Source organism: Betta splendens, chromosome 13 (genome assembly GCF_900634795.4).
Source record: "Betta splendens chromosome 13, fBetSpl5.4, whole genome shotgun sequence".
Taxonomy (NCBI): Eukaryota; Metazoa; Chordata; class Actinopteri; order Anabantiformes; family Osphronemidae; genus Betta; species Betta splendens.
The window spans coordinates 13,499,028-13,522,748 of record NC_040893.2 but is presented as its reverse complement, the minus strand read 5'-3'; the positions used below and the strand labels follow the sequence as shown (position 1 = coordinate 13,522,748).

Genomic DNA, 23,721 nt, shown 5'->3' with positions numbered 1-23,721 from the left:
ATTAAAGTACATTTTAAATCCAATCAAAGTACAGGCTTTCTAATTAACTGACAGAGGTAAATAAAAGGCACAGATGGGCGACTGAATAAAACCAACAAGAAAAACCAATGAAAACATCTATTTAACATGGAAATTATTTACTGGAAACAAAGAAGCGCTTTAATCAGGAAAGGCAGGTGATTATGACCATTAGCCAATATTCTCTGCCTCTTTGCACAAGAACCCATAAGAATAAAAACGGCAACATTTAGTCCTAAACCCTAAACAAGCCAGAGAGCAGCAGACAACGGCTGAGTCCGATTAGATGCTTCAATTCTCGAGTGGCGTGACCGTGGATGAGGGAAAAGGAAGATGATGATGATGATGGCTTTTAATTTAAAAGAGCTCATTCAGCGCTGCCGTCGGTGCGACTCTCCTCTGGGAACAAACGAGCAGCGCTGACAAAGCCGCCGCTCCGGAGCCAAGTTCGGCAATCTGGGTTTCCGTTTCAAAGAGCCATTGTCTTTGTCGGTGCTGGGGGTCAGGTCAACGACCGTGCCAGGCAGTGACAGCTGTATCCCATGAATAATGATGTCATTATACATGGAAATGAGGCTCGGACAGACCCGCTCATTGTACAGTATGCAGATATGGAGACGCAGGTTCTGCCGTTCTGAGCTGATGGTTGCTGCTACTTGAGCTTTTCCCATCAGTGTCTGTCTGCAGCTCACTGGTGATGAATTGAGGGCAACATTGCCTCCGTATAAACTAAATGAGTTGTATTGTATTCCAGCCTAATTGCCTTGTTGTCATAATGTGGCAGGTTGCGGCTCAGGGTCGAGTATTTGGGAGTCAGCCGCTCCCACCGCGGGGCAAACCCCGTGGTTTGGAGATAATTACTTTCTCCTCTTATGACAAACCTATTGAATTTAGATTAGGCCAATAACAAACCTTTGACATGAGGTGTCCCCCCGCGTTGCGTGTTATCTATAGGCTGCTAATGCGCCCGACCCGTCTGTCATTTTTCCCAGCGTAGCATCAGCTTTGGACCCCCCCCTCCTCCACAACCACGCCGGCTGCCCACAGGCAATACAACCAACGCCGTGGCAGATGATGCTGACAGAGGAAGTCTCATCAATAATGGAGAGGAGTAGCTGGGGGACGCGTGCGCAGGAATGGTGGCGGAGAGAGTGAGAAGTGTTTGTCTCATTTTTCCAAATGGACTTTTTTTTTTGTTAAATGAAACTCCCCAGAGAGGCTGCATAAGAGACGGGTGGATATTATTAGCTGATGGGCTGAATAAGTTGTTGTAGAGCATTTATATGTGGCTCTTTGCTGCGTTGGCATCTTCTCCCCAAGGATCAGAGCAGATAAGTCATTTAATAAAAGAGAACATGTAAACAAATGTTGTTTTTGGTGATTATGATTTGAAGGCTTCGGAGACGTTTGTCATTATGGGACAGAAATGTGAGCTATGCGGCTAATTGTTCAGCCAAAGTCAGTAACGTGGGTGTGGAACCAAACTGCCCACGCTGTTACAGCAAAAACAACAACCTCATCTACTTCCTGTCTGTCAAGTAGGGTGCAGCTCGACTCGCTCGTGGTCCCCAGAGGAACGGGCTGCCGACACAGTGATGCGTCCTGACAGCTGTCCAAACGCAAACAGAACTCCCCCGAGCGCGGCGCCGAGAGTGACCCAGTGGCTGCTGCAGTGTGGCAGCCTCCGCTCCCCCCGCGCCGCTCCCTTTCTTCAATGACCCTCATTGTTGTTGGGAAGAGGAGGCCCATTCTTACTCACATGCTCTCGTGCTCCTCTCTCTCCAGGGCACTGCCCCGGTGACGAGGCGACTCGCTGGGAGCGTTCGGGCGGTTCTGGTGCCACAGCTTTCCGCCGCCGCCGCCGCCCCGTCCGGCCGCTTCGGATCGTGACTCTCTCTAGACGAGCCGGGCCGCGACCGAGGCCGCGCCGCGAGGGGGGAGGGGCTTGTGCTGGCTGCGGGCTGCAGACACACAGGGACTGCTTGTGAGTATGCTATTGTTCAAAGTGTTGTGGGCGAACGCATTTCCATACAACTGATTGAGTGCATCGGGACCGGTTTTCATCTCGGAGCTCGTCGTCTGATGAACAGACAGCCGGACCGACCTTGGCGGCGCCGCTTGGTTCTTGTTCCTAACGCCGCTTCCATCCTACATGAACATCATTTTAAAGAAGCTAAATTTAAAACTCCCCGAGCATCAAAGGACGTGATTAAAGGGAAAAGAAGGACGCAGGTGATAAGAACCCACCGTCACATCCACCGGCTCCCGTCCTTTCAGTTTCGCTCGTCTGTCTTTGTACTTTGCTTCTCACTTCCTGCCCATGTGCAGTTTCCACTCTGAAATCCAGTGGAGGAATTGGGCGGAGGGCAGGCGCAAAATGATCTGACAGATCCTCTTACCTGCGCTGTCTACAACCCCCCCGGCCCTCCGATATTACTAGAGGTTGATATATACTGTATACAGGCATTGCACACAGGAGCACAGAGGAAAAGGTTGCAATGGAAGGAAGGGGGAGGCGTGAGCGCTCAAGAGCCAGCGCTGCTGATGTCAAACCCGAGGATATAATCTCAAGGTGTAGAGGCAGCAAATAATGAGATAGCGAGCGAGGGAAAGGGAAAAAAGGAGCAGAGGAGGTGTGGATGTTGTCGCTTATAGGCTGTTGTTTCCTCCCTAGTAAAAACTATATTGTGATTTCTTGCTGACCAGCTCAGCGTGCAATGAATCTAAGCCCTATGTTTATATATATTGCCCTTTACCCAGCGCAAATAAATCCAGCTGAAATCAGGCAGGTTAGCGCGCGGATCCGCAGGACCTGCTTAATCCTCAGCGCCGGGGATCACTCCACCCGTCAGTAGCTGAGCCCAACAGTGCGTCATAAATTAAATTCCCGTTTTTGATAATCAGATTAAGGATTTATTTCTAGGAGGATATAACCACTGCTGGAAAAAATAAAAGAGACTTGCTGCCGTTTGACAGATGCGGCTGTGAGTGCAGTAAATGCTATGCTTGCCTTTGACGCGGTCAGTTGATTTATGAATGGTTCCGTGCAAATAATGTGGCCCAGCCTCAGCTGTAAAGGCTCAGCGCTAATTAGCAAACATTAGCATGCTCACGGTCACCGTTCACTAACACGATGGACATTTTAAACACTACACTGCACCTGCTTAGCATCAGCGTGTCACCATTAACATTGTCGATAACAATAACGTTTAAATTTGGCTTCGCTGGACTGGAGTCTTAATTGTGCGTCCACCCAGTGAAGAAATGTGCCCCCGACCTCTGAGCCTGTCGTAATAATAATGATAAGACCAGCGGCTCGCAGGCACATCTGCCCTGCAGGACGGATTCAGTGCAGCGGTCACGTTTGAGCCGCTGGCTTGCGATGTGTTGCGGCCGTCTTGCGTTACAATAAATCCTCTCGCATGCAACATTTCTATTAGCGCGCGCAATGCGAGCGGCTGCCAAACAAACCGCGCGGCTCAAGTCTCCGAGTGACGAGTGCGAGGAGATACAGTACAAACGCGTAAATGTGTTCACGATGGCGGCCTTATTTACAACCGAGCTCACAGCGAATAGCATATGTTGTGCAATCATTTAGATAGCACTCCCACCCCCTTTAATTGGTGTCAGCTGAATTAACACTGACTAATCAACATAGCAGCCTCTCATCATAGATTTATAGATGGCCATGATTGCTGCCAGGGTTGAAATGAACTCTTTCAGCCTGCAGGGATATGCTGAAAGACGCCTGGCTGAAACACACACACAAACACGTACGCACACACATACAGTACAGTACATGCAGATGAGAGTTGTCTGTTCCTTCTGGCTATCTCTGTAGAGCTGTCACACATGCTGCGTCTTGGAGCACCAGGAGACCGGGGTTGACTTGAATTAAACTGAGAGGATGTCCTTTCCAGATCTGCCGAGGACCACGGAGACACATCCGCCCCCAGAGAGAGCCAGTCAGAAAGATGAAGGGAGGGAGAGAGAGAGATGAATGAAGGGAAACGAAAGGGGCTCAAGATGAGGTGAAGAGGGACTTCAATAAAAAAAAGAGGCAGGGAGGAACTGTCCATGAGGGAGTGGAAGATGAGGTGGAGAAGGGGAAGGACACTAGAAGAAGTAGGAGATGAATCTAGAGGAGAGAAATCTCCTCTAAAGCCAGAATGTAACACTCCCCTCTTGTCTAAGCTCTGAGCATCAGCAGCCAAAAAAACACAGATGAAGAGATGATAGAGTCATTATTGTGATTCATGATTTATTGTCCATAAGTACTTTGGACAAAGCAGAATCTGACCTGAACTTACATACAGTAGCTGATCTCACCTTTAGGCACTATTATTAACTATGCATATTCAATTCTGTAACTACTCTCATCCTGGTCCTGGTTTGTGTAGAACAGTAAGAATATTCTTTCCTAAAAAATGGGCATTACTCAGAGCCCGTGCTTGTTACTCATAACGCAGTGAAGTCGTGGCTCATCACTGTCGCTCCCCCACATCCACATTGAGCCCGTTACGTTGCTCCGGCCCCTGTCGCACACGCTCTTTGTTGCGTAATGACACCAACCTGCAATGCAGAAATTCCACAGGCGGCGCTTCTTCAGTTCAATTTCATTTCATTTCATTAGTTGTTAAATCATTTCCAGTTTAACGCCGAGAGTCCAAGCATGTCACACAATCATCGTATGTGATTGCTTCACTTACATGGAGGGCAAATGAGAATTTCAAAGATATTAACGCATGGGTTGGGTGGTTTTAGGAAGCGTTTAAATGCATTGGTATTTACATGGCTTTTACAGCGTTTGTGTTTGTGCCGCCGGCGGTTCTCTGTATTGTTGGTTCTTACGAGCCTAGCAAGCATTTAAATGGCTGACCTAAAATTTTGTGTTGAAACAGCAGCTGCCATGAAAATGCTTTGTGAGTGATTTCATGCTTCTTATTTTACATTAGTCATTTCTAAATGATTTTAGACCAATAAATAAACCACCCACTAATTGCTGACGTCAAAAGAAATCAATGACAAAGCATTTAAAGGAGTGTATTTTAAATATCTGCTGACTGTGCTGAAGCAGCGTTTCAAAGAGCTGTGTGCATATACAAGGACCCAGACATGCTGTAGGTAGTGTTGTATTGAGTGTTGATTGAGTGAGAAGTGTTGTGCTGTGATGCAACTCTTTGCAATTTCACTGTTCCACAGGGTAATGTTGCTTAACCATTCCTTCTTAAGGCAGACGTATATTATCACAAAAACACCAGACCTTATCAGATCATGGCACATAACACATCGAACCAGACCATAACTGATAAACTAGTTCAGCAAAGTTCACTTTTTTGAACTTCCCCTAAATCATCTCGACCCAAATAACTGGTGTGTGCTTCCAGTCAGTTTGGGATTTGTCCATTACGCCAGCTGGGCGCAACGCGCTACGGTACCTGCACACTTTGAGCCCCTGCAAGATGAGATAAAGAGGCCGGTGCTGAGCCGGGTCCTGGGGAGCAGAGAAGGTTTGGCTTGAGTTGTCAGTCCATACACGCAAAAATGAGATACGGGAGGCTTCAACGCAAAAGTGTGAATGAATCTATTGTTAAACAGCCTCAGATGAAACCGTAAGTAGTGCTCAACAGGACGAGCGTCTAAAGGGAACCCACCTTGATCTGCATCAGTTCCACTGGGAAGAACGAGCAGTGACACCGTCGGCACAGGCTGCTTTGAGCCGGTCTGTTGTCGATGCTGGCACTGCAACAGTGTGTAATGTGTTTATACGGTACAGTACGATAAGAGCTCTGTGCTCAGGATTATAGACGGAGTTTTTTAAGATGACCCAATTCAATGTGATCTGAAAAGAGATAAATATCAACTCATTTCTAAAAAGTTCACCAGCCTACCTCTGTGATAACTCAAAACGAAGACCCGTGTCGCCATAGCAACAATCACTGATAGCTACTGTACAGACAAGTGTTCCCATGGTTACAGTTGGTGACCTGCTGACTAGTGGCACCAAATGACAAAACAGCCAAACACGCTTTGTAATTTTCACAGTAGTTGTAAGCGATGAGAGGGTAATGTGAGGTTCCAGTCATACAGATTCCTGCAAAGGATGACTTTAGATTGGATGAAATAGTTCTTTGTTAGACCAGGCCCGGTTCTGCCACACGAAGGTCAGATGCTGTGACATCGGAGATGATATTTGTCTTCTGGGTGAGGAGAGAACTTGTAGCATGTAATAGAGTCTCTGTTCCTGTGAGTGACACCTCGTTTTGGTCCGGAATTGTAGCGCGGAACAAATTATACGATTTAAAAGCAAGGAATTAAACAAAAGAAGATTTTTCAGAGCGTGAACAAAGCTGTGAGGTTGATAATGAATGGTGACACCTCGCACCTCACACACACACACACGCACGCACGCACGCACGCACACACACACGCAAGCACGCACGCACACACACACACGCACAGATAGACAGATACATGTTTGGCTCTTGTTCTCCATTGTCTGTTTGAGCAAGCGTTCGGGTTTATGGCTGTGTATGATCTCATAACTACATAAAATCCCTGTTGGCCTGAATTGGTCTGAAGAGGATAATCAATAGTGAGCTGGTGGAAGTCAGAGGTTATTATATAATGCAGTAGCAGAGGACAGAGGGAAAGGCACACCCAGGGTTTAAACAAACCGTACACTCTGCAGTGTGGTGCATACAATGATTTATAACCTCATTTAGGAAGGTGAATATTAGGGATTTGTTTACATCCACAGCACTTGATTATAGTCAGTAAAGAAAATGAACAGATTAAGATGAATGGAAATTCACTTCACAATATTCTGAGAACGTAACGTAGCCAACAAATGTCACAGCCTCAGGAGGACACGGAGGTAAAACATCTTTCAGCTGCGGCGTTGGAGGACATATTTCAAGTAAACATTTGACATTATTACGTGATTACAGCTACAGTAGATGGATGGGACGGCAGTGGCAATGACATTTCCTTTGCTTGTTTATACTCCATCCATCTAAGCAGAAAACCTTGCGCTACAGTACGTTAAAAGTCAAAGGTCCGGACGGGTCAGCCAAACTGGAGCTGCACATCCATCAAGCGCCCGGCGACGCGTCGCCTCCGAGAACGTAAACGGGTCGCGAATGGAATTAGTCACCTGCTGTGACGTGAGGAAAGATGTGAGCGTACGGTGAATGAGCGGCTCCGATAACGTCCGATTCCTCCTCCGACTCTGTGGTCCAAGCCTTCCGTTCTGTGGACTCTGCAGCTGGATGGTCTAATTGGAGCCATTTCCACATATAATGCAGCGATCCCAGGGGCGCTCATTACAGATACTGGGCCGAACCACCGGCGCTTTCCTTCAGCTGCCCTCGCATTAAGGTCCTATGGTTCAGTCAAGTGATGGATACAGTAGTAAGTCCGCCAGCCTACAGGCTATTGATCACCATTAAGAGGGAAGAAAGCCTCGCCGGCGATATGTGTGTTTGTGTCGCTGTGGCCCGGCTGCTGCAGGAATGACTCACCGCCTGTGAGCCGAAACCGAACTGAAGCTAACATCACGACTGCAGTTGTAGGAGCCGGCGTAATGAAACTATAAAGGCTGTCGACGGGTTAAAAATATTCATCACAGGCAGGCTGGGAGGAATCATTATTATTTTAATTACAGTTGTCAGCGTGTGTTCTCCGGGTCGCTCTAGCTAGCAAACGTAGCATGCGCAGCGGGTCAGTTGCGGCTAAACGACGCCCGGCTAAACAGCCAGTTGTGTCTGTTATGCGAAGTGATCCTAGTTAATCTCAGAATTATTTGTTGTTTTATTTGTTTTGGTGCATTTGACCTTGTGCGACCCCTACGACTCGCTCAGAAGCACCCGCGGACTTGGCGGCCGCCGCCACCGCTCTTTGTCTCCGCAGAGTCACTCCTCCGCTGAGTCGGTGACACCTCGGGTAATGTAACATCAGCAGACGCGCAGCCCGCCGTGTCAACAGCGCTGCGTCGGTGTCGTCTTCCCGCGCCCCCGGGCGCTCTCGGAACGCGGCCGGGCTTAGCGGCGCGCGAGCGCGGCGGAGGGTCGGATAATAAGAGCGGGTGACGGGCGAGGATTTGAGAGGCCGGCGCGCAGATTATGAGAACGTGGCCGGAAATGTCAGAGGCATCTTGTTTTTACATTGAGCTGGAAACGACTGCATGGTGACTTATTTTATTAGGCCTGCGTTCGACATCATCGCCGTCTGACATTTAGCCAGAGATCTTTAAATGCCACTCAGATATTTTCTGTCCCAGCTGATGTGTAGTGCACCGGAATGCACATTTTAATATTTTGTTTGAACAATTAAACACATACTGATACCTACAAAGGAATCGCTGAAAAAACATTAGGTCGTCTTTGTGTAATGTGCATCCAGCGCAGGTGTTAAGCTTTCAGGGGATCAGTGTGCAGAGCAATAGTGAATGCAGTGACTCACATATGCAATAAGCATGGGAAATATTGATGATAATGATGTATCCCTTAATTACCAAAGCTATTAAATGAGTCGACACCACAAATTGGCTGCCTCCTGGGGCCTGTGTTATACTGACTGGTTCAAAGCTCACGGCAGCACGTCATGGCCGGAGGCTGCGTTCTGTACCGACACGCCGGCTAATTATGGAATAATGATAACAAACACCGGAGATGGACGTGAGCAGAGTGGCAGCTGCAGCGAGCCCGCGAATGTCGCGTGTCAAGTTCATCTGTCCCCGCGTCGGCGCCGGCTTTCAAAGCGCCACTCGTCCCGGGGAAGATTGTGCTGACGTCTCGGGGCCAACGCTGCACGGTCACACATGCAGCCGCTCCACGCGGCCGCACACGCGCGACAACTCAGACGCCGCCACCGGAGTTTCCTCATGTTGGTCACGGAGTTACTCAACTCCAGTTTCCCCACTGGCAGCTCTCTCCAACCTGAGGCTGCCGTTGTCCTCGTATGTCACTTTTCATATCATCATTTTTCTCTCACGTGTTTTTCTATTGTAAGTGCTCGTACAGGAAGGGTTAGTACAACGTTCTCCTGCTTAACTAATTGCAGTTAAAGTGATACTTGCTTCTGTATTTTCTCAGACCCCCTTAAGCAAAGCCTTTATGTCTCTTTTCTATTTACACTAATTATTTCAGAGGCCAAACAAACCGCTCCGTTGCTGTCACCTCCCTGAATTAAATCCCCCAGGTTTAATTAGGGATGATCAGATTAATAATTATATATATTTTCCTTCCACAAGGGCATATAATTGGGGAACTTTTACGCGAGGGAATCTTTCATCTGAGAAATCCATGGTCTAACCCTCATTAGGAAACTCAGCGGCGATAGCATGTTGAAGTCTGGGAATAAGAAGGTGCAGCAGATAGTCGAACACCTAAACTCCCACACTGGAAGCAGGCTTTAATTAGCTAATGAAACCAGGAGCTCCCTCCGCCGACCTCTGACCCTCTGCTAAGCCATAATAAGTCTCTTCACTGTGCAAAACACTGAACGCGACTGGAATCAATTCCCTGCACGTCAGCACTGATTTTAATGAGATAAATGCGGTGACGTCCCCTTTCATTGTTCCCAACTGTCCACAAGTGCACATTCATGAATCATTCCTGGAGACTCTCCAAAGGTTGCGCTGCATTGATTTACTGTCATTTGCAAAAAAGAGGCCTCTGCTTCATGATTGATAATATTTGTCACGTTGAGAGCACAAGGATCTGGAAGATATTTTCCAATTTACAGTAGAACCAAACCTCAAGAATAAACAGACCATGTTTAAAATGATTCACAAAATGCTTTTATTTAGTTATTTTTGGTTCACTAAGACATTCATTAAGACTCAGTCTGATATTTTGGAGGATTTGTGGATTTGTTTATAAACCTACAGTAAATATGAAGACATTAAGTGAGCATACATACCATAATACCCATAAATGTCAAGTGTAGCTACCCTGAAGGGATGCCCCATGTAAGGAGACAGGCATCTGTATAAACTTCAGACCCATTGCAGGTAATTACTTGATGGTCATCAATATGCACCCACGTCTAGAAACAAGCAGTTCCTGTCAATCATCGTCCAGCCCTATTATCCTCGGCAGAGCTCTGGATGTAGGCCGCGCATGACAGGCGCGCTTCTGTCTGACTAATGAGCCCTTTCTGTCACCACATGAATTTGGAGCTTTGTGGAAGCCTCTGGTCCACTTCTCCTTAGCTATTTGTTTTCCCCTTGTCTGTGTCACCACTTCAGCCTCCACTTTGGAGAGAGTTCTCGCTCAACGAACCGGTATCAGGTTTTCATGAAGAAGAATGAAAGGATTTCATGTAAATTGCTGATTGAATGTTTGAATTTGTGTGAGAGGAAATAAATCATTTCCAAACAGTTGGAAAGCTTTATTCATTTGTGAGTTTTAGCGTAATTAGGTTTTATGTAATCATGTTAATTCAGTTTCAGACTATTAAAACTGAAAGCTCAATTCAGACTTTGAGGAACTAATGGAGTCAGTCTCTCCTGTGACCTGCAGTCATCAGATCCGACAACCCCGAACCTAGCGATGAGTGCGATAAATGTGTAATAAAGACATTTACAGTGTCTAATGCTGCAGCATGATCATAGGAGATCTCTACTGACTAATCAAAAGCTCGAGACAAGGAAGAACTGGGAGACAGGTATTACTCACTCCCTGTGGTCTTCCCAAGATGGCGCCTCTCCTGACACCGTTCTGATCAAAGTTGGCAGGTCCAGTTCTCGGTGTCAGGCTCCGCGGTCCTGGCGTAGCTTCCTCCGAGCGCTCAGCCAGCTGTGAGCCTGCAACGCGCTCCCGTTGGGGACGCGCCCCGGGTGAGCGGCACCATGAATTAGTCAGGATGGGTTAAGGACAGGCTGCACTCGGCTTCCCCCCGCGGTGATCGGCGCAGGAGAACCTGCCTGAAGGTTGATGCTCTTGAATCTTTTATCACCGCTAAGGCGGCCGGATCCGGCGCGAACTGGGGGCCATCAATCAGGGCCTGTGCCTGCGGCTAATGGCTTATTCAAGTTTCCCTGAAAATAAAACAGCCGTCCTCATCTAAATCAAGCAGGACACACTGTCACGTCCTCCGGTCAACTCAGATCAAGCTGCGTTTACAGCGACTGTGTCACCTCCATTGCATTTAATGCAAATCTAACATAGCAAAGCCATAAACAACACACAGTGGCTGTCCTTGCTCTCAGTATTTATACAGGAGCAGCTTTCACTTTGTGTCTATTATTAGCTTCACTCCATGCAGGCACTCGTTTCATGAGGAGAGGATCAGATTTTGAAGAAACTCACCCCATGACAGGTGTGAATTGAACTGATGGGACAAGTAACACAAAACTAATGTGATGGTGAACTGCGAGTGAACCCACACGCTGTATATGGATCGCACAGCGAAAGAGAGAATCCTTCCGTTCCCGCAATCCTTCAATCATATTTAGTAATCACGTTCTGATCACTCTGCGTGTTCAAATCGGAGATTTATGTGAGCATTAAAACAAAAACCTGCTTGTTGCTCACAGCCGGTACTTCAAAAGTAATTAAACGGGTTTGAGTCATTGTCCGCAGAGTCGAAATTCATTTTTCAAGCGAGCTGGAGGCAGACCTGTTTTGGGGGCTGTGACAGTAACATCAATAATGATCTATTGCGCCGCCGTGTCTTCAAACCTTCCCCAGACGTCGCTGGAAAGCGCCGCGGCTTCTACCAGCGAATTCATAAACCAACGTGAGCGACTGGACGCACCGGGACGCGCCATCTCCAGGGAGCCTCTCTTCCGCGACGACCGGCGAGCGCGGCGAAACGCTGCCACGGCGAAGCGAGCGGAGACCAGGCCGCGTTATTATTGGTCCTTGGGAAATAGGAGATGGTCGGGGGCCGAGAGAGCTCAGACGGCAGAGGCAGACTCCATTACAGGCTTGGAAAGTCGCCCCTGTCGGTCTTTGAAGATCAGCTCTACCAATGTGAGGGGGGAGAGAGAGGGCCAGTGCTGCAGACCCCATGATGTGCCTCTCATTGTGAGGGAATGAGTAGTAATGTTGTCAAAGTTTGATTACAAAGATTTTAAAAGCATGCAGTCCACTTCCTGAAAGCTGAAGAATCTAATTTTTTTGCACATCCTCCTCTTTCACCATCTTTGTTGCTCTTTGGTCCAGTGCAAATTCTACCGTTTTACCTGAATAGTTGCCGGTTGGTGGTAGTACAGTATAATAGGCTCCATTGTTGAGGGGTTCGCTTACTGACGACTTGCTGCCTGTGTCCCCATTATACACCACCAGCATGGTACTGTACGTATGTAAATGTGGTTTTGACAGGTCATAAAACGTAAAGTGCTGCACAAACTGCTCAAATCTTCTAAACAATGTTAGTTGGTGGAAGTTGAGGCCCATTTATCTGCATGTTTCTTAGTTTTTGTAACAAAGCCTTAGTTTTGCAGAGGAATGATTTTGCCTACAATTCAATTTGGCGCCTCCTTAGAAAAGACATCACAAAAATCAATTTAATTAAATAAGCCTGTTGCAAATTCATTCACACTATAAAAGGATTTTTTTTTTTCCTCCAGCCAAATAATTAACTTGGAGCCTCTGTTGTTCCAATTGTTGCCTGATGAATCTGTAGAACATTTATTGCTACTGGATAAAACATCATTTAAAACACATCAAGGTGGATTTAGAGGAGAATTGAATGGCTTTAATAATGAGGAGCTACATACAGTACAGTACCACACAGTAGATATTGGGGCAATTAATTTCACGTTTTTAGACTCAGTGTTCACTGAACTTTTTGCATCAAAGACTATTTCCCTGTTTTGTTCTAAAATGGACTCTGGGGCTTGGGTTATAGGCCATTATTTAGGGAACTAAATGTGTGTAATCATAAAACATGATGGGGATCAGCCCCCTGCGCTTTGTACAGTAGGAGCTCTTTGAAGAGGTACTGTATGTACTCCAGTTGTCCAGATCAGATCCCCGTCACTGAATGGAAAGGCCTGATATAGATCCTCAGCACCTCAGACCCAGCAGGGAGACATATTGTTCCAACCCACCCTCCCCTCCCCGTTCCACCTTCTGGGGGTTCCGGTGTTAGCTCAGCAATCAGTACAACAATTTCCACACGTGGCATTGTTGCTGTGATTCTTTATTAATCAGCGGCAGGTGTTCCCTTCACAGCTGGTTAACCCGTGCTGATGCGGGAGCCTGTCAGGCTCCATCGTCTGCCACCGGTTGCTGCCGCCACATCACACAGCTGAGGCGCCGCACACAACGGGCCGCGAGGCCCGGCGCTCGCCCAGATCCTGCCGTCTCGGCTGCGGCTGGGTTTTGATTGACGCAGGTGAATCACGCTGTTGTTTTACCGCACCTTCAGCTGCATTTGCCCTTCGGAGGCTCTTGGATCTTGGCGCGCCGCCGCACGGCAGCGCGTTTCCTTCTGTTGAGCTCAATCACGGCGCGGCGAAGTGAGGCGTGTGTTGTGCAGACGCCGGAGCGACAACGCTGTCATTGTGCGCTTGCATGTATGACAGCGCCTGGCAGCGGTTGTAAAGCCTTTCAATTGCTGCCGCTGTTTAGCTTTATGTTGTTTTTTTTTTTGTCACCACTGTTTTTGCTTGTCGCTGTCATGAACAGCAAACGCTGCAGAGGCTGCACTAACCCGTGACGACCGCTTCTCATATTCATCTTTTTATTCCCTTTCTCACTCATCTGCTGTGAACATTTCTCCGTTCGAGAATTTGGACGAGTGAAGGCAATCTGAAAATAGATTGTTTTGAAATTTAGTGCACATCGAGCACACACACCCCCACCCCCCACTGCCTTACTGGGTCACAGGCAGTTCCAGTAAAATGATTTTGGGGCTCCTGCTGTTTATTCCCACAAACCCACGTATTTCACTTCATGTGATTTTCTATCACAAAGACCCAAAACACTTTTTAGCCTCGCAGTCCTGGAGCTGATGCAGCACGGAGACAGCGCTGGTTGAATGAAACATAAGCTTCCATAGAAACACCGTTCTCTCCGACGTATTTGAATAAGACATGATGCCGGTTTATTTTTGTAACATCCCCCACCCCAGACTGCTGCGAGCAGAGGAGTTGTGACTAACCTCCTTTCAGTTTTCACATTAGGCATGAATAAGAAATGAAAAATACTGGGTCTCTTTGCAGCTCAGGCTGGAGCCAAATATGTAAAATCATAAACACTCTCTATTCTCTATATTGATATGATCCTTTTCATACCTGAGCAGAAAACCTGCATCTGAATCTGAATGACGTGTATTCAAATTAGAGTTCATTACATTTTACTGACACGCTTTGGCTTCTCTGCCTTTTCTTGTTCGATGCTAAATAATGAATAGATGTCACGCGTGTCTATAAAGGAGAACCTCTGTATCGCATCCCAGTCTCCCACCCTCTATGTTTAAACCTGGCTGACTGCCCTCCAATGGCTCATGTCAGTGTGAGCCAGAGGAAAAAGGGAGCTGGCCTCTGTGAAAACAAAAGGAGGGAGATATTCTCTCAAATGGTCACTGAGAGGTCCTTATCGTTCCGGTTCTGCCCGTCTGCAGAGGAACGGGCTTTTGGTCTTTTTGTTCTGGTGATTCCTGATAAGGAGTTCATTTAAGCACATATGTGATGTGGGATGACAGCACGTATAGTTTAATGTACTGCATGTGATGTGTGCTGCGCCTCTCGCCTGATGGCTTGTTGTTTAATTACGGAGCCCAATAACCATAATTGGAATGTACAATTACGTTAAGGCCTGATACACTGTAGAGCCCCACTCTGCAGCGGTGGCGGCGGCAGAAGCTCTGTGGGAAACGCGATGTCTTGTTTCCTCATGTGTAACGCTGAAATGAATACGCCAAACACCTGTGCACGCAATATGTCTGTTTTCCTCTTTTGTTTAATTGAGCAGATCAGCTTCTGACTGCGTTTGTTTTGGGTTTTTTTTTCCTGTTTAGGCTCGGCATAATGTCAAAAGCCTATTAAGAAGGAGGGGACGGAGACCCTGAGAGAGGCTGTTGGATTTAAATGAAATGTAAATTGGCTCCATAGGAATGAAATAAAGGACTAGGACACAAAAAATATAATCATTCACTCAGGAAGACACACTTAAAACACCAATTTGCTTTTAAATGCAGGTCCCAGCGCCACAGTATCAAGTCATAACCGTTATAAATCCAGATACATCATGTGGAGTATATTAAAGATGCTATTTCAGTTACTACCCAGTTAAGATTAAGGATATTAGGGGAATAAAAAACGAAAGCGAATGATCTGGAGTCGGGGGAACAGTCGCCCCGCTGTGTGATGACATCGCTTACTGCCACTTGGCCGGTGATTCGTTCGTGCACTGGGCATGAAGTCACGGCACCGTCCTCGGTGATGGCGGCGATGAGCTCATGGGGCTGGCAGACGGCACCGGCACCGGCTCCGGCTCCGTGGGCCCCTGACCCTCCATTTGTTGGCCCTTTGGTGCAGCATGTTGTTTTTTTCTGTGGCAGAGATCAGCTCAGTTCACTTTAACGGCGGTGAGTAAACGGCCGCTCGGTTTCTCCTCCAGCCGTTTTCAGCCTTCCTCACATTAGCTATCGGTGGATGCGGGGTTTATGGCGCTGCATTTCTGATGCTGTATACTGCGCCTCTAAGGCGCTGATGGACATTTCACGGATCCCTCTCCTTTCTCCAGGTAATGCCGAGCCTAATAACCAATCCTGGAGATGCCGAAGAGAAGAGACATTCTTGCCATCGTGTTGATCGTGTTACCCTGGACTCTGCTCATCACCGTTTGGCACCAAAGCACCATAGCTCCACTCCTCGCCATCCGCAAGGGTACGTGCATGACACTCCAATATCGCGGCTGAAGTGGGTCCTCAAATGTATCACACAGCACTTCAGGGTTTAGACAACAGGCGGTTCACTCAGAGGCGCTCGCCGTCCGTGACCATCAGCGTCATGGGCACATAATAACACTTGTCCAGTCATTGCAGGCCTCATCAGTGCAGACTCCACAGGATAAAGACTCTCGATATCAATCTGTCACCGAAATAGCTCTCTTCATGTTTGTATAGTTTCTGCAGAACAAACAGAGCAGCTCATTCATTATTAGCCATTCCCAGTCAACCAAACTAAAATAAGCACAAAAAAACTGTTTATTTAATTTGCAATTTGAATTCATAAAGATATTTGCACAATTAGCGTCAAGGAACATGTTGCATCCACATCTACAGCAATATTACATTTGCACATCACTCTCCTTCATTAAAGGCCCCCCCACCCCCCACTCAGACGATCCACAGAGACCACAGCCCGACCGTGGAAAATGCCAAGTGAGTTGTGGTGTAAACATGCCCAAATTAGAGCAGCAGCAAATCAATAGAGCTCTCTGCCCTCTAACTTTAATGTCATGAGCGCACACAGAGGGGTTAACAAAGCAAAGCAGATTTAGACAAACGACTCCAGGCACTTTCTAGCAAATAGAATGAACAAATAATAACAAAACTATGCGCCTTTGCAGTCTGACTGAGTGGCAATCAGTGGAACTCATTCCATATGGCCCTCACCAGACGGGTGACGGGCACCGGTGGCGATGGTAAAGACATTTAAAGTCTTTCTTTTAAGTCTTCTTTCAATTGGACACAGTTTCCTATTAAAAATAGTATTTTCTCTTGATCCAGCTCTGCCCATTGGCTTCTCTTTGTGTGCTCCTGACAGGGAAGCTATACCGTGGATGTTTGTTGGCAGCCGGCCCAGTGGCAGCTTCTGTTCAACATCTGGCCATCAGCAGATTGTGTTAATCTATGTGCAGCGGGGAAAAAAAAATCCCCTTTGTGTTGGAGGTGTAAATGGAGGCTTGGAAGAACGGCGACAGAGTCTGCCATCAGCCGTGGCACCACATCAAGGAAACCGCAGCCGTAATCATTCCACAATCATGACCGAGGCCCCGCGATAAAAATACCCCAGCCATGAACAGAGTGAACTCCGGCTGACTCGCGGCGTCTAAATGAGCCTTTACTTCCCTATATAATGAATGAGGCGCCGAAATAAGTGTGTCACACGGAACCTTTTATGACATAGTTTGTCTCTGGGACGCACAGGTTCGCTCCATCACCGCTGCAGCGAGAGCAGCTGCGATCGGCGGCGAAACAAATAAAGTTTGAGACCTAAACGGGCCCAAAGACTTAATTTCGCACGCAAAGTTTCATCTGCTTAAAGCTAAAATCTATTTCTCAAGCAGCTTGTGGGGATGAAACAGAGGAGGCCGGAGGGTGGTCAAAGCGGAGCCGAACGCCGTGCTGCTGTGCTGTCTCTCTGTCCATCCGCTCTCCACCCTCTCACGGTGCCTGCTTTCACCTTTTGCAGCTTGTCACCACCTAGTAAAAGAGATCTTTATCATTCCAGAGAGGCTTGCAGTTCGCCACCACCGGCTCTCAGGTACACTTCGCCCCCTTTCGGGTTCAAGTTACCTGAGGCAGACATGCAGAGGCGCTCGGCTCGCACTAACGCCCCTTCTTATCGCCGCTGTGCAGATGATGGCGTCGACGGCAAGCGGGAGGCGGGCGGCCAGGCGCAGGACTCCAAGGAATACTGTGCTTCAGACAGGGACATTGTGGAGGTGGTGAGGACGGAGTATGTGTACACGCGGCCGCCGCCGTGGTCCGACGTGCTGCCCACCATCCACATCATCACCCCCACGTACAGCCGGCCGGTGCAGAAGGCCGAGCTGACGCGGCTGGCCAACACCTTCCTCCACGTCCCCAACCTGCACTGGATCCTGGTGGAGGACTCGCAGCGCAGGACGCCCCTCGTCACCCGGCTCCTCAGGGAAACCGGCCTGAACTACACGCACCTCAACGTGGAGACGCCGAGGAACTACAAGCTGCGGGGGGACACGCGCGACCCCCGCATCCCCAGGGGCACCATGCAGAGGAACCTGGCGCTGCGGTGGCTGAGGGAGACGTTCAACGCCAACAGCAGTCAGGCGGGGATCGTCTACTTCGCCGACGACGACAACACGTACAGCCTGGAGTTGTTTGAGGAGGTTAGTGCTGCTCCGTCGCAGTCGATCTGTAGGTCACTGGAGCGTTTTGAAGCCTGAAAGGGCCACATTGTCTTCTAACATTACACATCAATTGTGTCATTTACAAGTGACATTAATAAAGTATGAATCCTTAATGACATCTAGGGGCAGACATAGACACATACGCAGCAGAAAGCGCTTCTTTGTCTTCATTGAAGGAAAGACTGCACTCAAATCAGAGAGGCGACAAGTTTCTTAGGTCTGCTCATCACGGTGCAACAGCGGTAGCAGCCTGGATCCGATGGTTCAACCATATTTCAGATTCACATTCTTATTCTAATCCGATCACGCGCAGCATCTAGAGCCAAACATTTCACCGCGGCCCGAAAGAACTGAAGCCGCATTCACAGTTTGGACCGGACCAACACAGTGGCTGCTCTTATAGCTGAGAGAATTGAAAACCATTAAGAAGCAGAGCAGAAGAATTCATTTAAGGATTTGCCGCCGTGACCTTTTCACCAGCTTCGCATTGTTACTAACTCCACCGTCTTTTGAAAAATGTGGAGACTGATGCAGTCTCGGTTAAACTCAGAGGTTTATTCTGTCTGTTCTGAAAGCTGACGAAGGATCATCTAAATTTGCCATTAGCATCTTGCTTGCGCCACAGATTCTCAGTAGAACGGAGCTCTGGGTTCTGACAGGGCCACTCAGGGTCTTGGTTCTAGCTAGCATTAAGCTAAACTGACTGAATCTCTTTACACCATAAAATGGGATTCATCTAAACGTCAACATAATCTTCATCTACATCATCTACGTCATCATTAGGCTCCTATGCTCATATGTCCCGGCATTTCCGTACCAGCGGACAGTTGGGTTGCATTGGTACAGAGTAAACCTGAGCATTTACTGTACGCAGGTGCTGCAGACGGCATTCTCAATTAATCCGAGCATTTTTCGGCTCTTTACAACCACGGTCATGGATCAGGAGTCTGTGGAGAGACGTCGGGCCGTGTAGTCAGCGTGTCTCGGGCCATCCATCTCCACATCAGCTGAATTACCTGAGCGGACACGGTCTAGAGCTTCTCAGCCTCCGCCTCAAGTCTTGTTAGTAGTGCAGACGGGGCCCATAGTAAATGGAGCGCCTGGTATTGACGGGGCCTGTCATTACCTTTCTCTGGGAATCAGCCAAAGTGCCCGGTCTCCCTCGGAGCACCTCCATCACCTCCAACAGGCCTATTTACAGGCCTGAGTAACGGCTCTGAGGGGAGGACAGAGGGCGGAGGGGGAAAGATTGAGAAGGAATGAGAAGGAGACGGTGACGGGCAGAAAGCGGAGAGTCTGCAGCGTGGGTTCCATACGCCGCAGTAGCGTTCCGTGTAGTTCTTCCACAGCATCGGCGGCAAGATGCTGGTTAAACCACACAGAACACGTCAGCGGCAGCCGTGAACCGCGGCCCGTAGGAGCCGCTCCTTAAACGCGGGCTTTTTAGGTCAAACCCAAGAACTTAATGCAAAATTCATCTCCCGCTGCTGAAGTGCGAGCTTGTGCGGCGCCATATGAATTATTAAGGGCACGTACGAAATGTTTATGTTTCATTTCCACCAAGTTTTTTAGCATTTAGCTGTTTTTAAAACATCATTGTCGGTTGTGACCGAGCCTCCGTGTGGATCATGACTAAATGTTCTATATATATATATATATATATAACCAGTGTAGTGTTTCACTGAGACGACGCTGATCTCACGCTATATAAATCAATTGGCAACGCTCACTGTGATGTTCTCTACCACAGGTAGCAAAATCTGTTTTAATTAAGGATAATAAATAAATAATGACAGGGCTCTGAATCAGTGCTTCGCTATTGTTGGGCTTCTGCCCACGTTATCGTCTCGGGCCCGTTAAGGGCTGATTAATGTACGTGGCCGCGTTTCTCGGTGCCGGTTTCTCGCCTTATCACGTTGATGTTCTGGCGCCTTCTCTCTAAGTGGAGCAGGAAACAACACACAGGCTGCACAACAGTAACGCTCTGTGCAAACACATCACACGCCAGAGTAGGGCAAGAAGAACTTTGTTGCAATTTCACTCGCTCGGCTGCCGGCAGAAGAGGGATTTGTGCTGTTTTACTCTGGCTTATATTCCCAGCAGAGGCAGCGGGCGGAACACTCATTTTCACATTTTCACTATAGACGGGGAAGTGACAAGCATCTTGACATCGCCTGCAGAGAGCCCCATTCGCGCCTCCTTTTGATTTAAGTGTGTGTGTGTGTGTGTGTGTGTGTGTGTGTGTGTGTGTGTGTGTGTGTGTGTGTGTGTGTGTGTGTGTGTGTGTGTGTGTGTGTGTGTGTGTGTGTGTGAGCGAGGCAGGTGACGCTGCTTGACTCACGTGTGCCCTGGTACAAAACAGGCCCAGTCACATAAACACGCTCTGTCCTGTCATTAGCGCCCGGCGCTCATTACGTCCGGACTTCCTGCCAAATCTGATCTGGGTGTCCGGCGCAGTTATTTTCTCTGACGGCTCAAATCCATGGATTCCCATAAGCCCCCGACCCGCTTCACGCCGTTCAACCCCCTGACCCTCGACTTGACCACCAATCTACAGCAGCTTAAACACGTTCATGCAGGCGGACGACATCACAGGACTGGAAACTGAGCGTTCGCCTGCACACGCCTTCATTTTAAAGAGACCCACCGCCGGCGTCATTATTTCTGCTGCATTGAGTTTGATTAAATACCTTTGCGGTTTCCAAACCTGCCTCTTCCCTCATTATAAAAACCCACCTTTTATTACTGCAGCAGCTCTTGCCAGAACGGCAACGGCGCACGGAGAGGCGGACAAAGAAAAGGGCGGAAAGATCGTTTGATGGTGAAAGATTAAAGGACGGGGGAAAAAAGAGAAGAAGAAGAAGAAAATTGCGGTGCCCGGCCTCAGAAAACCCTCACACTTGCACCGCCACAGCCACTTGCTCTAATGGCTGAGCTCGGCTCGTTCCAGCCCCACCGGCTCTGCTCTCCCGCCTCCACTGCCTCTAAAGGCGGTCGTGTCTAATTATCTCGTTGTGGGACAGCTGTTGAGCAGTGTGTGTGATCTCCTTTCATCTGACGCGCGTCTTGGTCAATATTCGCCGTCTTTCTGATAACAGCGGCCCCTAAACGTCCGCTCTCGCTGTCATGTTGCCTTCCTCAGATGACTAATGTGCTCTTTTGCCTCCTCCGTTTCTCCCCGCATCCTCTCATTAGATGAGATCGACCCGGAAGGTCTCGGTGTGGCCCGTGGCCTTTGTGGGTGGCCTGCGGTACGAGTCCCCTAAGGTCAACGCGGCTGGAAAGGTCTACGGCTGGAAGACGGTGTTCGACCCCCACCGGCCCTTTGCCATCGACATGGCCGGCTTCGCCATCAACCTGCGGCTCATTCTCTTCAAGCCACAGGCGTATTTTAAGCTCCGCGGGGTGAAGGGAGGCTACCAGGAGAGCAGTTTGCTCCGAGAGCTGGTCACACTCAACGACCTGGAGCCTAAAGCGGCCAATTGCACAAAGGTAATTTGCTCTCTCCATGTTTACCGACATTAAGCCACTTAATTTGAAAGGTTAGTGGCAAAGGAATCGATCCCGGAAACAAATAATGGTGTTAAAGGAATCAAACCTGAGCTGTTGATGTGTCATCAATGCACTGTATATATAGTCAATTGCAATTAAAGTATTGCACTGACTATTATAAATATTTATAGAAAAGTATAAAAAGGTGCAATCTGTGCATGTGCTATTCACCTTTTCTTTCATTTTAACTGTCTCCATTCAACGTTATAAAGAGCTAGTCTATATGTTTGAGCTTCTAGCCAGTGTTTTATACACATGCATCAGTTACAGCCTTGGGATCAAACCCACTAATGAACACAGGGAAAGATATTGTGTCTGTGTAGGAGCAAGTTTTAGAGCTTAATTACCAACCTTCAACTAAGCAGTGGACTCTGTGTGAAACATTACGAGGAAACTAGACTCAGCAGCTCTGCACACACGCAAGGCGATTAATTAACACAGAGACAGTAGAACGTGTGGTGCAAATAGCCATACTGCAACTACACCACCCAGTCCGATATGAGACTTTAAACAAAGCTAATAATAAGACTTTTGTCTGTAAAGACGAAAGGAACGTGTCAAACCAGTGGAAATGGTGCATTATAATCAGGACAAATGCTTTATTACTATCATTTCATAATTGGATTGTTTTTATAAAATGCTAAGAGCATTTAAACAAACAGACATCTGTGAATATGGTTCGTTCGTTGCCTCCGCTAAACACATCATATGTTTGTTTTTAACACTTCCTAGAGATATGTATAGATCCTTTGGCAGAAAATAGTTTTTAAATGTAAATCTTTTTTGCTGAAAAGTTGGAAAGCGCTGATTATATTTTCTCACTCTGCCCACACACACACACACACACACACACACACACACACACACACACACACACACACATTTGAAAAAGAGGCTTGAGGGTAGCAGCAACGATCTCTTTGCCCACTCCACCAATCCTGCTTACGGCCTTTGGTCTGGTTCACTTCACTAAGTCTCTCTCTGGGAAAAGAGGAGTCAGCCAGAGGACTTCAGCCAGCCAGCATCCACCCTCCGACCACCCCTGCACATGCATACACACCCGTACAAAAGGGAGCGCGAGGGAGGGAGGGATACTTTCAGCCAGCTTTTTCTCCTGCTCTCCCCCAGTCATTCAGAGGGCTAAATGAAAAGAGGGGATTCAGGCAACGGCTGAGAGAGCGGAATTGGAGGTTGGGACGTCACACTGATTACAGATGAGCGCGGGGATGGACAGAAGGGCGAGAGGGAGAGAGGGAGAGAGGGAGAGAGGACGGGGGAGGCACAAAAAAAACCTAAAGTCGTGCAACGGCATCTCCCTTCCTTATAACCTCCCACTTCAGATGTGAGCATGACTATTAAGCTCCCTCTACACCTGAGCAAAGTGAGGGTGGGCTCCTGGCACATTTCAAACACACCCCATGCATAATTCATGAGCCGAGATGAAAAGCGCGAACGGCTCCAGCGCCGAGGAGCGAGGGGGAAATGAGCTCGACTCCTCTTGTTTTCTCTCCTTCTATTCCTCCCGCCACCCTTTTCCCTGGACGTTTGTCCAGCCTCTGGGGCCTAATCACGCGCCCGACGGGGCCCCGCACCCACAGACGAGCCCCACAAAGAGGCGAAAAGAGACATTATCATGCGGTCGGAGGAGGACTTTACTGCGTATTTGGGGAGATAACGCACTTCCTCGCTCCCCTTCTAATGCAGCGTTCACACTCTGCTAGCTCTTCGCGCACACGGGGCCGGGTTCTGCCGGGGCCACGACCGGAATCGAACGTTTTGAGGCGCGCGCGAGGCAGAGTGGGAGCGAAGAGGCCGAGCGGGCGCATTAGCGGAGCGGCGCGTCGCTAACGGCGCCTGTTGTTCTTCGCTGCTTTCTCGCCAGGTACTCGTTTGGCACACGAGAACGGAGAAGCCCGTGCTGGTGAACGAGGGGAAAAAAGGATTCACGGACCCGAATGTGGAAATCTGAGCAGCCTCCTGCACAGAGCGGTAAGCGTTCAGTGCGGAACCCCTTCCATTACCGTTGATGGAAACGCGTCCATCATCCTCCTCCTCTCTCATATTGTTGGACCAC

At 48.3% G+C, this 23,721-nt stretch overlaps 1 protein-coding gene across 4 annotated transcripts in view; it reads left to right on the top strand.

The window, feature by feature from the left end:
• Window positions 1–23,721, top strand: part of b3gat1a (beta-1,3-glucuronyltransferase 1 (glucuronosyltransferase P) a) — a 48,855-nt gene that overhangs the window by 22,352 nt on the left and 2,782 nt on the right. The window contains exons 2-7 of one of the 4 annotated variants that reach the window (XM_029170544.3): window positions 1,804–2,002; window positions 15,723–15,865; window positions 17,435–17,467; window positions 17,563–18,074; window positions 21,291–21,587; window positions 23,530–23,636. In XM_029170544.3, the coding sequence (XP_029026377.1) occupies window positions 15,754–15,865; window positions 17,435–17,467; window positions 17,563–18,074; window positions 21,291–21,587; window positions 23,530–23,616 (1,041 nt within the window). In that variant the 5' untranslated portion in view covers window positions 1,804–2,002; window positions 15,723–15,753 and the 3' untranslated portion in view covers window positions 23,617–23,636. Of the gene's footprint in view, window positions 1–1,803; window positions 2,003–15,722; window positions 15,866–17,395; window positions 17,468–17,562; window positions 18,075–21,290; window positions 21,588–23,529; window positions 23,637–23,721 lie in introns of all 4 variants that reach the window. The other 3 variants (XM_029170542.3, XM_029170543.3, XM_029170545.3) reach the window with 3 other exon arrangements.